The sequence below is a fragment of the Ananas comosus genome, linkage group 20 (genome assembly GCF_001540865.1).
Source record: "Ananas comosus cultivar F153 linkage group 20, ASM154086v1, whole genome shotgun sequence".
NCBI classification, from domain to species: Eukaryota; Viridiplantae; Streptophyta; class Magnoliopsida; order Poales; family Bromeliaceae; genus Ananas; species Ananas comosus.
The window spans coordinates 9,213,430-9,226,507 of NC_033640.1; the positions used below are offsets into that span (position 1 = coordinate 9,213,430).

The 13,078-nt window shown below is 37.3% G+C and overlaps 2 protein-coding genes across 2 annotated transcripts; one reads left to right on the forward strand and one right to left on the reverse strand.

The window, feature by feature from the left end:
• Window positions 2,469–6,477, forward strand: LOC109725335 (lysM domain-containing GPI-anchored protein 1-like). Its single transcript, XM_020254490.1, has 5 exons — window positions 2,469–3,151; window positions 5,000–5,117; window positions 5,301–5,462; window positions 5,543–5,574; window positions 6,062–6,477. The coding sequence occupies exons 1-5, from the start codon at window positions 2,689–2,691 to the stop codon at window positions 6,316–6,318; spliced, it is 1,032 nt and encodes a 343-aa protein (XP_020110079.1). The 5' UTR covers window positions 2,469–2,688; the 3' UTR covers window positions 6,319–6,477.
• On the reverse strand, window positions 10,887–12,827 carry LOC109726054 (aspartic proteinase nepenthesin-1-like). Its single transcript, XM_020255486.1, has 2 exons — window positions 12,380–12,827; window positions 10,887–12,080 (listed from the first exon to the last, which is right to left on the reverse strand). Exons 1-2 carry the CDS (start codon window positions 12,782–12,784, stop codon window positions 11,136–11,138), a joined length of 1,350 nt encoding a protein of 449 aa, XP_020111075.1. The 5' UTR covers window positions 12,785–12,827; the 3' UTR covers window positions 10,887–11,135.

Below are 13,078 nucleotides of genomic sequence, written 5' to 3' on the forward strand. Positions count from 1 at the left end.
TGTTTTACTTTTTCTTTTTGACTCTATGTGGAAAGTGGTGGAAAGTAACATGGAAGCTTCTTAGATTAGCTTTAGGAGTTTCATATTTTGGTAATTATTGTTGCCCCCTCCCTTGTAGTCATTCTAAATTTCCATAAAAGTATTACCAAAGTTTGTGAGATAAATTTGAAACTAATTTAGCAAAAGTTTGAAGATAAAAGAGTTTGATGTTTAAATTTAGATTTATTATTATTTTTTCTGTACATGTTATGATCATAACCGATTTTGGTAGTTTCTGAGCATTGTTTGGGGCTTCCCTACTTCTTGATGCATGTGAAAAGTACTATTTGATGATGCTCTGTGATTATTGGCATTTTTGGGCCACACTTTTCAGATTTTTGGCATGTATGCAAGGATAACATGCTTTTTCTAAAGCATTGTAAATAGTACAGAGCCGTTGCATGTTCTTCAAATCAGCTTTGTCAAGATATGATGATGAATTATTTTGCTTGTTGATTGTATCCTTTTTATCTTTTTTTAATTTTGGGTGAAAAAGTAGGCTAAATTATACTTTTGGCCCTAAAATTATAAGGCTGGTTACATTTTGGTTCTCAAAATTTTAATTTATTGTAATTTTTGCTTCCAATTGTATAAATGTTGCAATGAAGTTTTCTGATCTAATTTAGTTAACTAAATATTGTTGTATCCGTGGTGTGAAAGTAATGTGATATTTTAATTCTTGTCGAGTCATGAATCGCGATAAAATTATATTTAGTCAATTAAATCGAATTAGGAAATTTGATTGTAATAATTTATAAAATTTAAGCTAAAATGTATAATAAATTATAGTTTGAAAAACGAAGTGTCAAGCTACTTGTAGTTAGGTGGCCAAAAATGTAATTTAGTTGAAAAATATGATAACAACAACCCATGTATTGAAATCAGTTTTTTTTTTTTTATTTAGGTATAACTCATTTTCGTTTTGTTTTTCTTTTGTAATCTTATTGTTCAAAAGATTTCACTTTGCCGCATTGTGGTTTATATTAGTTTCACTTTGGGTTCTTGTGGTTTATATCAGTTTCACTTTGCTACCCTATTTTACCTTTTGTGATTGACCTTTTTTTTTTTTTACTGTGCCATTTTGCGAAACTTCTGAACTACTTTGGGTGGCAAAATAGAGTATTAGTAAAAATAAGCTAAATTACAGGGGGTAATTTGAAATTTATCTTTTTTTAAAAATATAAATAATAATTTTGTAATAATAAGTAAAGTGTCCCTTTACTGTACGTACAATGCCTTCGCAAGTCTAAGAAAGCGGTGGGCAGTGAAAAGACCTACGGAGGGTCTACGGGTGACGCGGTGGACTTGGTCCACGAGTTCGCGCAGACGTCCTACGCCGGCCTCATCTCAACCGTCCAACGTGGCAACGGTGACGTGGACCGCTCCGATTCGCGGGCCCGAAACATTAGCTGGATAGCAATAAAATGTTGCAGGCTCCATACAGAATCCCCAGCTATGGTATATTCACCCACCACTTTTCTAATTGCACGCCTCCTCGAAAACTAATAAATTAGGGTGAGATAATGTATGTATGGTCCCGGCACTATGTTGATTTTGCGTTTTGGTTCCCATAATTTTTGCTACAATGCCTCATTTTGATTCAACTATCTTATCATAACAAATTTTGATTTTGTTACCTAATTTTTTAACTAAATTATTTTTTAAGTCAATTAGTGACTCTTGAGTTTTAAATTTTGAATATCTTAATTATTGTAACGGATCTGATTTGTATAATTTATGTTACTTATATAAATTATAATTTTGTCGGAATTAGTAACTAGTCTAAAATTTATATTGGAAGAGCTATCAAATGATAAGTTTAGATAGATTTAATTCATTTTTTTCGTATTTTATCACAACAATTTGTAAATATATAACACGTTACTTTTCATGAAAATTTTTTAGAGCCCCTGTAGAAGGTGGCATGTTCTGTGAGATACATGCTAAAATATAATATCAATACTTGATTATCATATGACTTGCAATTGTATCATTTTTATAATATATATTTAATAACTCAATGTTTTACAAAATATGGTTCTACATTAATCATCTTTATAAAGAACTTTATGAAAAAAAAAAAAAATTTATGGCACCACATAATAGCTTTTTTGAAGTTTCTTTTTTGTTATTTAAAATAAGTTTTCAAAGCTTATTTGCAAACTAACCTATTGCATTGTATGTAAAGAATAAAATGGCAGTTGTACAAAAAAAAAAAAAAAAACATTTTTTTTGGCTTTTGGTACTTGGAACTAAAATTGAATGGATGGTAAAATTCAGCAATTGAAATTTTAAAGTAAAACATATTATAAAAGGACTGAGCTACAATATCGAAATACTAGGAGGACTCTCCATTCATTTCACCCCAACAAATATTAAAAAAAAAAAAACCAGGTGCATGTATCATACATCTGCGGCTTCTCGTCAGAATAAAATTTGAAAAAAAAAAAAAATCCAGCAAAATTTCAAAAAAGACCCTGCATATTGTCGTCTTTTTCTCGCTCACTCCCCAACTCTCACTTCGAGTTTCTCACTCCTTGTTCGCCCAACACCTTTCCGACCGTTAGAAACCCTCGACCCTTCCTCCTCCTCCTCCTCCTCCTCGTCCTCCTCTCTACCCCCTCGAAACCCTAACCCTAACGCTTGCTAATGGTGGTCCCTCCACTAGTCTTCTTCTTCTTCTTCTTCCTCCTCCTCTCGTTACCTCTCCTGTCCCTCTCCAAATCCACCATCGAGCCCTGCTCCGGCTCCGACACGTGCCCCGCGCTCGTGGGCTACACACTCTACGCCGACCTCAAGGTCTCCGAGGTGGCCGCCCTCTTCGGCGCCGACCCCTTCGCCCTCCTCGCCGCCAACGCCGTGGACGCCTCCTCCTCCCCCGACCCCATCCTCCCCGCGGGGCTCTTCCTCCGCGTCCCCGTCCCCTGCGCCTGCTTCAACTCCACCGATAACCTCCTCCCCGCGATCTACCTCTCCTACGTCGTCCGCGACGGGGACTCGGTCCCCGCCATCGCCGCGCGCTTCGCCACCACGGTCACGGACGTCATGAACGTGAACGGGATGGGGAGCCCCGTGATCAGGCCCGGGGATATACTCGCCATACCATTGCCAGGTAATGTTCGATTAATTCAAACTTCGTTGTTTCATAGATCTAATTTACTATATCAATTTCCTTGTGAGTGCATGATTTTTAGTAGCAAGTTTGTGTTTTTTTTCAAATGGAGAGATTGTTAGCTGCTAATTGTGATGTGGTGAAGAAGATGCTGCTAACCATGTTCTAATTGTAAACTTTAACTATTATGTGCATCAAAATTGTTTTTCGGTCTGGGTAAGTTAGGAACTGGAATAACAGGAACCTCTAATTTTGATATATTTTTGGTAACTTCAATCAGGCCTCCTTTGGACCACATTTTCACTTTGCCGCTTCGCGGTTTGAAAAGTTTCACTTTTGATTTTATTTTTGTTTTATCTACAGTTATATAGGTTAGTATAGTGATACATTTTGCAAACCACAGAGTGGCGAAAGTGCAAAATGTGGTTTGTAAAATCTATCGCTTTATTACCCTATGGTTTAATAATTATAGGATTTTAATACCGCACTTAACGATAGTTCATTGTTGTGATACAAAGATAAAACTACAGGGTATGCAAAGTGAAAATGTACTAAGCCAAAGGGGGAGGAAATTGAAGTTTCCCTCATAACTTTTGGGTTCTTTTCTATCCCACCATGATCTTTGAATCAACCATCTCAAATTAACCATAAAGTCTCCATTCATTTATACATGCCATATATGGATGTTCCGTGTAGGTTGTCCTGCGATAACCATGCAGTTGTGTTTGTAAGTTAGCGCTAATAAAGTCCACAGAATCAGTGATTAAGGTGGTGGAGAAACTAATATCCGATTTGGGGAACAGCATAAATCAACTTTTTAGAGGGAAAATTGATGTCCAGGATATCTCATGATCTAAAGACTTAAAAACTTTTGTATCTGTTCCCTTTGCCCACGTTGTTAAATTTCCTTACTTTTTCTCAGTTGGCTTACTCTATACTAGGGATTAATCTGGTGACTCTAGAGAATCTGCCGTTTGGTTCTTTATTATGGTTTACAACAGTTTGCACTTTACTGGCTTTATTGCTTTACTTTTTACAGAGCTGGGACTTACTAGATTGATCAGTTGTAATCCACAAAAAAAGGAGTTACCTTAGAACCCCTAGTCTGTGACTTCTCCTTTATTCTCTCCTCCTTTGGAAGAAAGAGCTTTTCATGCTTGTACTGCAGTATGCAATGGTTCACTTTCTCTTTCTCCCTGTTAAAAAACTTTTGGTGCTTTTCCGGTCATCGCAAATTATTTATTTAGCATGCAGATGCGTCAAGTGAATTTCTCTGGAACATATTGATGCACAGCTGTATATCCTAAAGTTCAATTGGTAGTAAAATCAAAGTCTATGCCTATTCAGCAATATATGTTAAAATTTAGCCAAAAGTTTTAACCACACAAGAAATTTGAAAAAAAAAAAAATGATATTGGTGGAATCTCTTATTGGCAATACAGTGACTTGATGCCTTGGGATTACTTCAATTTCTCTTTGCCATAGGGGGGTGATGATATTTTGTTCTTCCTCAATTTGTACATGGCAATCAATTTATTGTGAAACACTTTAAAAGGAAGACAAGGAAAAATAGGACTTCTATGGCATTTTAAGCTGGTTTAATTTGTTTTATTATACATCTCTACCGCTATCTCATGCTTCAACAATGTTTTGGCAAAATATATTTGGGCATGCTACATTAGTGACAAACTATTGGTTATTCTTTTGATTAAAATTTCAGTGACCAAACATAAATTTTTTTCTATGGTCAATGATGTACTCTTTCCATTACATATTCCTATTTTTCTGTCATTATTTTGGCTGCTAGATATTTCTTATATGGTTTGTTCGTTTGTTGCCTTTATCTAGGGTGTGCATCAATGTTCCCAAACTATGCTTCGGATTATGGACTGGTGGTGGCAAATGGGACTTATACAGTAACTGCTGGTCACTGTGTCCAGTGCAGCTGCAGCGCAGGAGATCCTAAGTAAACAGTTCATTTCCTTTTTCCATGCCTTAGATATTTGCGAAGATAATTGATCATTTGTTTTTTTGTCCAAAAGCCAAGATAATGGACCATAGTTGCAAAATTAAAATGTTGACTTAGTTTACATATATTGTCTTTTCTTCATTTTCTACCTTCAGAGCATAAGGCTTGTTTTTCTTGCAGTTTATACTGCACACCAGCTTCTTTAACAGCATCGTGCTCGAGCATGCAGTGCAATAACAGCAATCTCATGCTCGGAAATTTCACCTCCCAACCCACTAGCGCCGGTTGCAATGTCACTTCATGTAACTACAATGGTTTCGTGAATGGAACTATTATCACTAAGTGAGCAAACTTTCATCTAAATTTCTCTCTTTCATTGCAAGTGAAAAAAAAGGATTCTTACTGTTGCTTTTAACTCACAGGTTAACCACGTCTCTTCAACCACAATGCCCCGGTAATCGTTGCTTATTATCATTACTGTTTAAAGAGGCTTAAAACTAAGCTGTTTTAAATGGCACCATTATCTTCATCTTATTCATTAGCCACCTCTGTGAGGAAGGAGGGAAAAAGAAAAAGTGAATTTGCAATACAAACTTTTCCCTTTGGCTGTTTACCATGGCGCCATGATGAATGGATTGAATGATTTATGCAATTTTTGAGCTGCAGTTCGTACTTTTATAAAAATTGTCCATCCATTGTTGAAGATTATGCACTGATTATTCAAAGTTTTGTATCAATCATTCAAATCTGTGCAGCATGGTCCTTTAGTGGAGTGGTACTTAGGCCTTGAAAGTTGTGATAGTGGGCCTAAAGTTGCAAAATCAGGAAAGAAAAAAAAAGTATTTCATAAATGAAATATGATGTTCTTTTCTTTCTCTTTATTGCTAAAAAGCCCTCTGCACTTTGAAATTACTTCTAAATCTTTTCAACTGATATACCAGGCCCTCGTCGGCTCCCTCCGCTCATTCCACCGCCAGCTACAGTGACCCATCAAACATTTCTTGCGCCATCACCATCGCCAATGGCCGCACAAGCAGGAGGTCCCATTAATACGCCGAAGTCGTCAGTTCCGGGATCTTTCTCACTTCCTGCAAATGGTCCTGCCGGAAGTGCTTCTGCAGCTCCTCGATTTCTTCCGTACCCTCATTTTCTAGTTGCTTTTGTTATCTTTTCTTTCGTCTTCAACCTCTCAGTGTAAATCGTCGGGCAAAATTTTTTAGCAAACTTGTATTCGAATGTCTATGGCAAGCCTTTTTGATCCGACCGTTTGCTTGCTGCGAGCCTTAAATCAATTTTAACTGCAGGTGGCATTTGTTACATTTTTCTCGTATGTATGTCAAACTTGTGTATTTTCGCATCCCACTTTCTTAAATTTGTCTCACAATTTGAACTCAAAAAGGTTACGGCGCTACAATCTGAACGCCGTAGGTGCGTCAGCTGACGAGTCAGCTTTTGGAAGATCGCAGTTAGTTAGCAATTTAGTAATCTAAAGTTGATATCCACTGTCGACGCCACGCGCAATGTACATGTGTGAATCAAGCTGATTAAGAGGGATTTGGGGTCCCTGGAAATAGTGATGAGTTACTGGTAACATGCTAGGTTTTGATGTCTAAGAAGAAATGTTTTCTTGATTTTGTTTTGTTGAATCCTCTACAGAGTTCTTAATTTCCCTTGCTGTGTTAAATATTTTTATGCACTGTGCTTGTGCTGTGGGTTTTTTTCTTTTGCTATTTTGGGTTAATCAATGCTTTTCAAGTGCTCATTTAGTACATTCACCTGTGTTGTAAATATGATGAACAACATCTAAAGAACCTTGTTGCTCAAAATATTTGATTTTTAATATCTAAATAATAGGCCACATATTTTTTTGCATATAGTTTATGTCCAAGAAAATTTTATGCGCAGGTCACTTACAGCCGTCCATCCATCCACAGAGGAATACATTGTAGGGTCAATAGTTGAGATGTATTTTATCGCTTGTATTGAAATCGAGATATAACGAATGGACGATACAATCACCTTACGTAGAAAATGTGGACACCATTAATTATGTGTGTCTATCTACAAAGGAATACATTGTAGGGTCAATAGTTGAGATGTATTTTATCGCTTGTATTGAAATCGAGATATAATAAATGGACGATACAATTACCTTATGCAGAAAATGTGGACACCATTAATTATGTGTGGGCGCATTCATGTGAGAATAGATGCAACACTTCCTATCATGAGATGGTCCTGGTGATGTATGCCACACAAGTAAAAGTGGTCAACATCCAGAGAGAGAGAGAGAGAGAGAGAGAGAGAGAGAGAGAGAGAGAGAGAGAGAGAGAGAGTTGCCACACAAGTAAAAGTGGTCAACATCCAGAGAGAGAGAGAGAGTAGAATTTTTAATTAAAAATAAATTATTGTTAATTTTCTTTGATTATCATAGTTATTAGTCTATTCGTAATTACACTCTACTATTATGTACTTTACTGCTTTTTTTTTTTCTTTCTTTTTTTTTGAGAGATAGGTTGCATGCTACCGCTTTGTTTATTTCAATTAGAAATAAATTTAGCTGAAAATATGAATCAGCTAGGATTCGAGCTCAGGACCTCGAGTACCAATCACCAAGCCCTTTACCACTTGCATTAGGGATGGTCGTAATTACTTTATTGCTTTTTCATTTGCTACTTCGTACTTATTTTTCTCAAAAATATCCTTGTATTATTATATTTATCAAGCTTTATATTGTATTTTAGATTTTTTTTACTTTATATTTTTTTCTCATAAATATTATTAAACTATTTTCTTTTACCCTTCTCTGTATTACTGCTGACAAATATATTATTTTAAATAAAAACTAACAATTTTATTAAGAGGCAATAATTAAATAGTGGAAACAATATAAAATGAATCTCTATGATAAACTTATTTAAAGCACCCATCAAATTGTTTTTAATTATTTTTTATTATTTTAAAAATTTATTTGTATATCAACAATGAGTTGAATAGATGTTTTGTCATTTTTAACTATTATTTTTTAACAGCTTTTATATAAATCTATAAAGTTTATTACTTATGGTTAAGGGAATGAAAAAAAAAAATGATAGTTGAGCGGTGACTTTGACAAAACATCTATTCAACTCATTGTTGATATACAAATAAATTTTTAAAATAATAAAAAATAATTAAAAACAATTTGATGGGTGCTTTAAATAAGNAAAACAGTACACTCTAAAAAATAAAAAAACTTATAAAGTACACTATAGTATAATATAATTAAGCCTAAATTATGTATTTCTTCAATAAATTATATCCAATACATGATTAAAATTTTTTATCTTAATATATGTGACGGCCAACTTCTCAGGGATTACTCATACTAAGACTAGAGCTTAACTCACTTAACTTCTTCGGCCTAGCTACCATCTAAAATGGTATAACCGGATTAAGAGATTTAGTTCTATTATATCTTATATATAGAATTATCTGGGGCCTCATATAGGATTATCTGGGGCCTCACATTCACCCCCCCTCTTTCAAGCTCTGATATCCTGGTTAGGCTTAAATTTATAAGTATCAAATAAAGTGAGACTTGTTTTGCTGGTCTTAATCGATCTTATGGGGGAGCCATATTCTACCTATAACAGTCATCAGTATGAGAGTCTTACTCTCCTGCTGTATAATCTAGCTCAATCAAGACTGATCTCACACTTTTAGCTAGTAATTAGCTATGATATCAACTGTAACGCCCCACTTCTCATGAGGTTATCTATCCTAAGACTATTCTAGTCTTAACACGCATAATTTTCTTAACATTTTGAGTCTAACCACCGCCCAAAATGCTATAACTGGGTTAAGAGGTTTAGTCTTATTATATCTTATATATATAATTACCTTGGGTCTCGCATTTTTCCCCTTTTAAGCCTTGACGTTCTCGTCAGGCTCATACTCACGAATATCAGGCGATGTGACACTTTTCACGCTAGTCTTAATCGACCTTGTAGGGGAGCTACGCTGTACCACAACATTTATCAGCATGCGAGCCTCACTCTCTTTACTATATAATTTGGCTTTGTCAAGATTCACTTTCGGCTTATAATTGGCTCTGATACCAACTATGCCACCCGACTTTTCAGGAGATTATTCATTCTAGGATTACTAGTCCTAGCACGTTTAACTCTTTCAACCTCTTGGGTGTAGCCACCATTCAAAATATGATAGCCGGGTTAAATGATTTAGTCCTATTATATTATATATAGGACTATTTAGAGCCTCACAATATATTAGTAAATATTAATCTGTTACAAAATGTGTGAGTGAATCATTACTTAACACAAATTTATCATCTTGGGTTCTGCTGGTATATCTCTTTCACATTTCTATCTAAGTGTTTGTTCTTGTCCCCACTTCTTTTTGGCTTCTTTTTTTGTTTTCTTTCCAGGAGTGGATGGCAATTAATTCCCTTATTGGAATATCCATTACCAGTTGATCTCCCACTTCCCCTCTTTAGAAGTCACGAACAAAATCATTTGAAACACTTACCTCCAAATTAAAAGCACTTTGTCACAACGCACGTTGACAGTGAGATTTGGCTTTTGAGCTCCGCAAATAGCTACAACACTTGCACGGATATTCCATTTTTTAAAATTATTTAGGAATTGAATTAATATAGTAGAAAAATCTATGATGGTTACGTGGACCATTGAATGTGCTTAAAAGTTTAAGAAACGTCGCTTATGGGTGGTTAGATAGTCACTCACATTATGAGATATGAGCTTTAAATATCAAATTGATTAATGCTAGATTAGAGTTGAGCTGAAATGCTATTAGTAAATAGATTCTATTGCCATCCATTTATTTTCAATGATGAATCGTCCAAATTGACGATCGACATTGTTGAACATAATCTATATCATAAACTAAATTTTATATTTTTTTAATATTGTTCTCTTGTCTATCAAGTGAACACAAAAATAAACTTCAATATCTTTTAAAAAGTGATGATAAAATCTTGTAAGTAAGATCAAGAGTATAGATCTTGTTTTAAGTAGTTTAAAAAATTTTCTAACTAAAATTTAATTGATTTGAATGTTTTTACGCCGTTAACATTGACTATTAAAATTATAAAAATTTTGATCATTAAAATTATAAGTTTTATATTGACCATTATAAAATTAAAAATAATTTTATATTGACTATTAAAATTATAAATTTTGATCATTAGGTCAATAATGTTGAAAAGATTTAAAATTTGAATTCTAAATATTTCAAGCAGTATAGATCATGTTCAATTGTGTCGATCGTCGATTCGAAAGCTCCATCATCGAAAATAAATGAGTGACAACAAAGTCTGTTTGTTATTGATGAAGATAAAGTTATTCTCCTTCTCTCCTCAATCGAAATAACACGAGAAATTAAGTTACCTTTTCTTTGCCCCCTCTCCTATTCTCTTCATCGAAATGAAGCATTAGTATAAAGCAATTCCACACATACCTTGTTAACAGGAGAAGAAATAAGCATCAGTATAGGTCTTTTTTTTTTTTTTAAGCAACCTTTTCGAGGCCTGAGTTATCTTATTTCTGTAACTTAGTTCATCCTTTTAATGAATGAAATAGATAACATGTTACCTTTTTTTCAAAAAAAAGAAGAAGAAGAAGGTAGGCATGAACCTTCAAAAAACTAAACCAATCCCTTGTTAACTACAAAGCACACAAAAGTGACTCATTAAACCTACCTGATCATGATGCAGTTTGAGACATACATTATGTATCATTACTATTGCAGCAAGTATATATATCCACTAATCAAGGGAAAAAAAAGAAGAGTACATTATCTATAATAGGCTCACATATGATCATTAACCAACTAGAACATGTACACATTTCATTTCTTTTTTACTACCCCCTTATTCATTAAATACTTTAGAAACTCTGCGGGACTCTTAACTTAGGATCATATTGAACTTAGGAGCATTTCGCTCCGCTACAGTATTAAGCTAGTAGAGAACGGTATATAACGGCACTAACTTTACAGCTTGTCACACTGAGCGGGAGCAAAAGACAACTTCTCCTTCTCCAGGTCGAAGAGCACCTTCATGTTATGCTGCTGTATATTTCCGATGACGGAGCTATCGCCGTTGTCGAATATGTTGACGCAAAGCACGCGGTCGGTGTACTCGACCATGTAGTTCTCCCTCGGCAGGCCCATGTCGGCGCCCTGAAAATGGAATACGAGCTGCGGCACCTTCACCGACGCCGTGTCGTTCGTCGGCGTCTTGAAGCAGAGCTCGAACGGCCCCGTATCTTCCTCGACCACCGGGAGCTTCACGTAGGACTTGAACGCCTGCACCGCCTTCTCGTACGCGACGTCGACGAGCCCCGTGACGAGCGTCCCCGAGTCGACGATCACCCCGCCGGTGCCGTCCTTCCTCAGCTGGAACGCCGACTTCGGTATCTTGAGCCGGTTCTTGCCGACCGTAATTCCGAGCAGCGACACGTAGTAGAAGGTTGGAATGCTCGGGTTCTGGAGCAGCGGGGTGGTGAGTATCGGGCCGCGGCCTACGATATTGGCGAGCGGGCCGAAGAAGAGGGTGCTTTGCTTGGACTGGAACTGGAGTAGGGGGGTGAAGCAGTAGGCGAATTTTCGGATGCCGAGCTGGGAGATGAGGGAGAGAGGGTTGCGGCCGAAGCCGACGATCCCCGACCCGCCGTTCAGGTCGCCCCCGTTGTCGTTCCCGCAGCCGAAGCCGAGGCCGGGGACCCGGACCTTCGTGACCGAGCCGAAGGTGAAGGTCTCGGTGGCGAGGGCGCCGTCCGACGACGTGCCGTCGCCGTAGCCGTAGCTGTAGAAGCAGTGCTGCTGGTCCCGGCTCGCGCTGCTGCAGTTGTTCGGCACGGCCTGACACAGCTTGCCGGCGCAGGGCAGGGCCGAGTAGGTGGAGGACTTCGAGGGGTCGAAGGGATGCGCCGGAACCTGGTAAAGCGCACATACTATTTGAATGCGTGAACATTTTATTCTAAATATTCTTTCATTATACATCCAAAACAGATAAGATATTCGGCTTATTAAATTATTATTACCAGGTTACTTATTCTGTTTGCTTAAAATTTGTTTACTCAAATAATATATATATATTATATATAGTTCTGAGATCTGCGATCGTAACATGTGATAATAGGAGTTCTTGAGAACTCAAAAGATCTAACAAGTGGTATCAGAACACGAGTGTCGAATTTCTAGCGAATTAATTCGGATCGTTTTCTGAACACAACCTTGAGGCACTTGATGCAGGGTTTGCATTGGGTCCAGATGAGGTCGCTGCCGGTGTCTAGTATCGCCGTAAAGGGCAGCGGCGGCGTGCCGATGGCTATGTCCATGAGGTACTCGCCCTCACCGGGGCTTACCAGAATGCGGGATTTCGTCAGCGTGGTAGGGTCGACGCCGCCGCTGGCGGCGGCTTGCACTGCCGAGAGCCACATCGCACGAGCCTGGCTCCGGCGCACTGTGCGGCGGAGGAGCTCCGGCTTGGTGAAGTTGCGCCCGGCGTCGACGTGGGTTAGCTCAATGCGCAAGTCCAGAAAAGCTGCAGATGTGGTGACAAAAATCAGGAAGCTTATTAGGACTGAGGAAAGGAGGGATTGCATTTTGAATCGTCTCATGGTGTTGGTAATAGGCATTGCTTGGAAAGTCAACAGGCACTTGTTGTGGGAAGAACGTGTGGGTGTACCCGTGGTATATATTGCAGGGGTGTCAACGAGCCGAACACAAGCGAGTTGGATCAACTCATATTCGGTAACGAGACGAAGACGAACTAACTCGTTAAAGTACCAAATCAAAAAATTTAGCTCATATTTGGCTTTTTAAACACGAGCTGACTCACGAGCTGACCAATAAACAATACGTTAAATAAATTAGATTGGATATATATAAAAAATAAATTATAAAATCTTATATATCTGATTAGACTTTGA

Coding starts and splice junctions, on each gene's coding strand:
- LOC109725335 (XM_020254490.1), top strand. CDS start 2,689: ATGGTGGTCCCTCCACTAGTCTTCTTCTTCTTCTTCTTCCTCCTCCTC. Junction 3,152..4,999: donor ACTCGCCATACCATTGCCAG/GTAATGTTCGAT, acceptor GCCTTTATCTAG/GGTGTGCATCAATGTTCCCA. Junction 5,463..5,542: donor AATGGAACTATTATCACTAA/GTGAGCAAACTT, acceptor TTTAACTCACAG/GTTAACCACGTCTCTTCAAC.
- LOC109726054 (XM_020255486.1), bottom strand. CDS start 12,784: ATGCCTATTACCAACACCATGAGACGATTCAAAATGCAATCCCTCCTT. Junction 12,081..12,379: donor CCTGCATCAAGTGCCTCAAG/GTTGTGTTCAGA, acceptor GCGCTTTACCAG/GTTCCGGCGCATCCCTTCGA.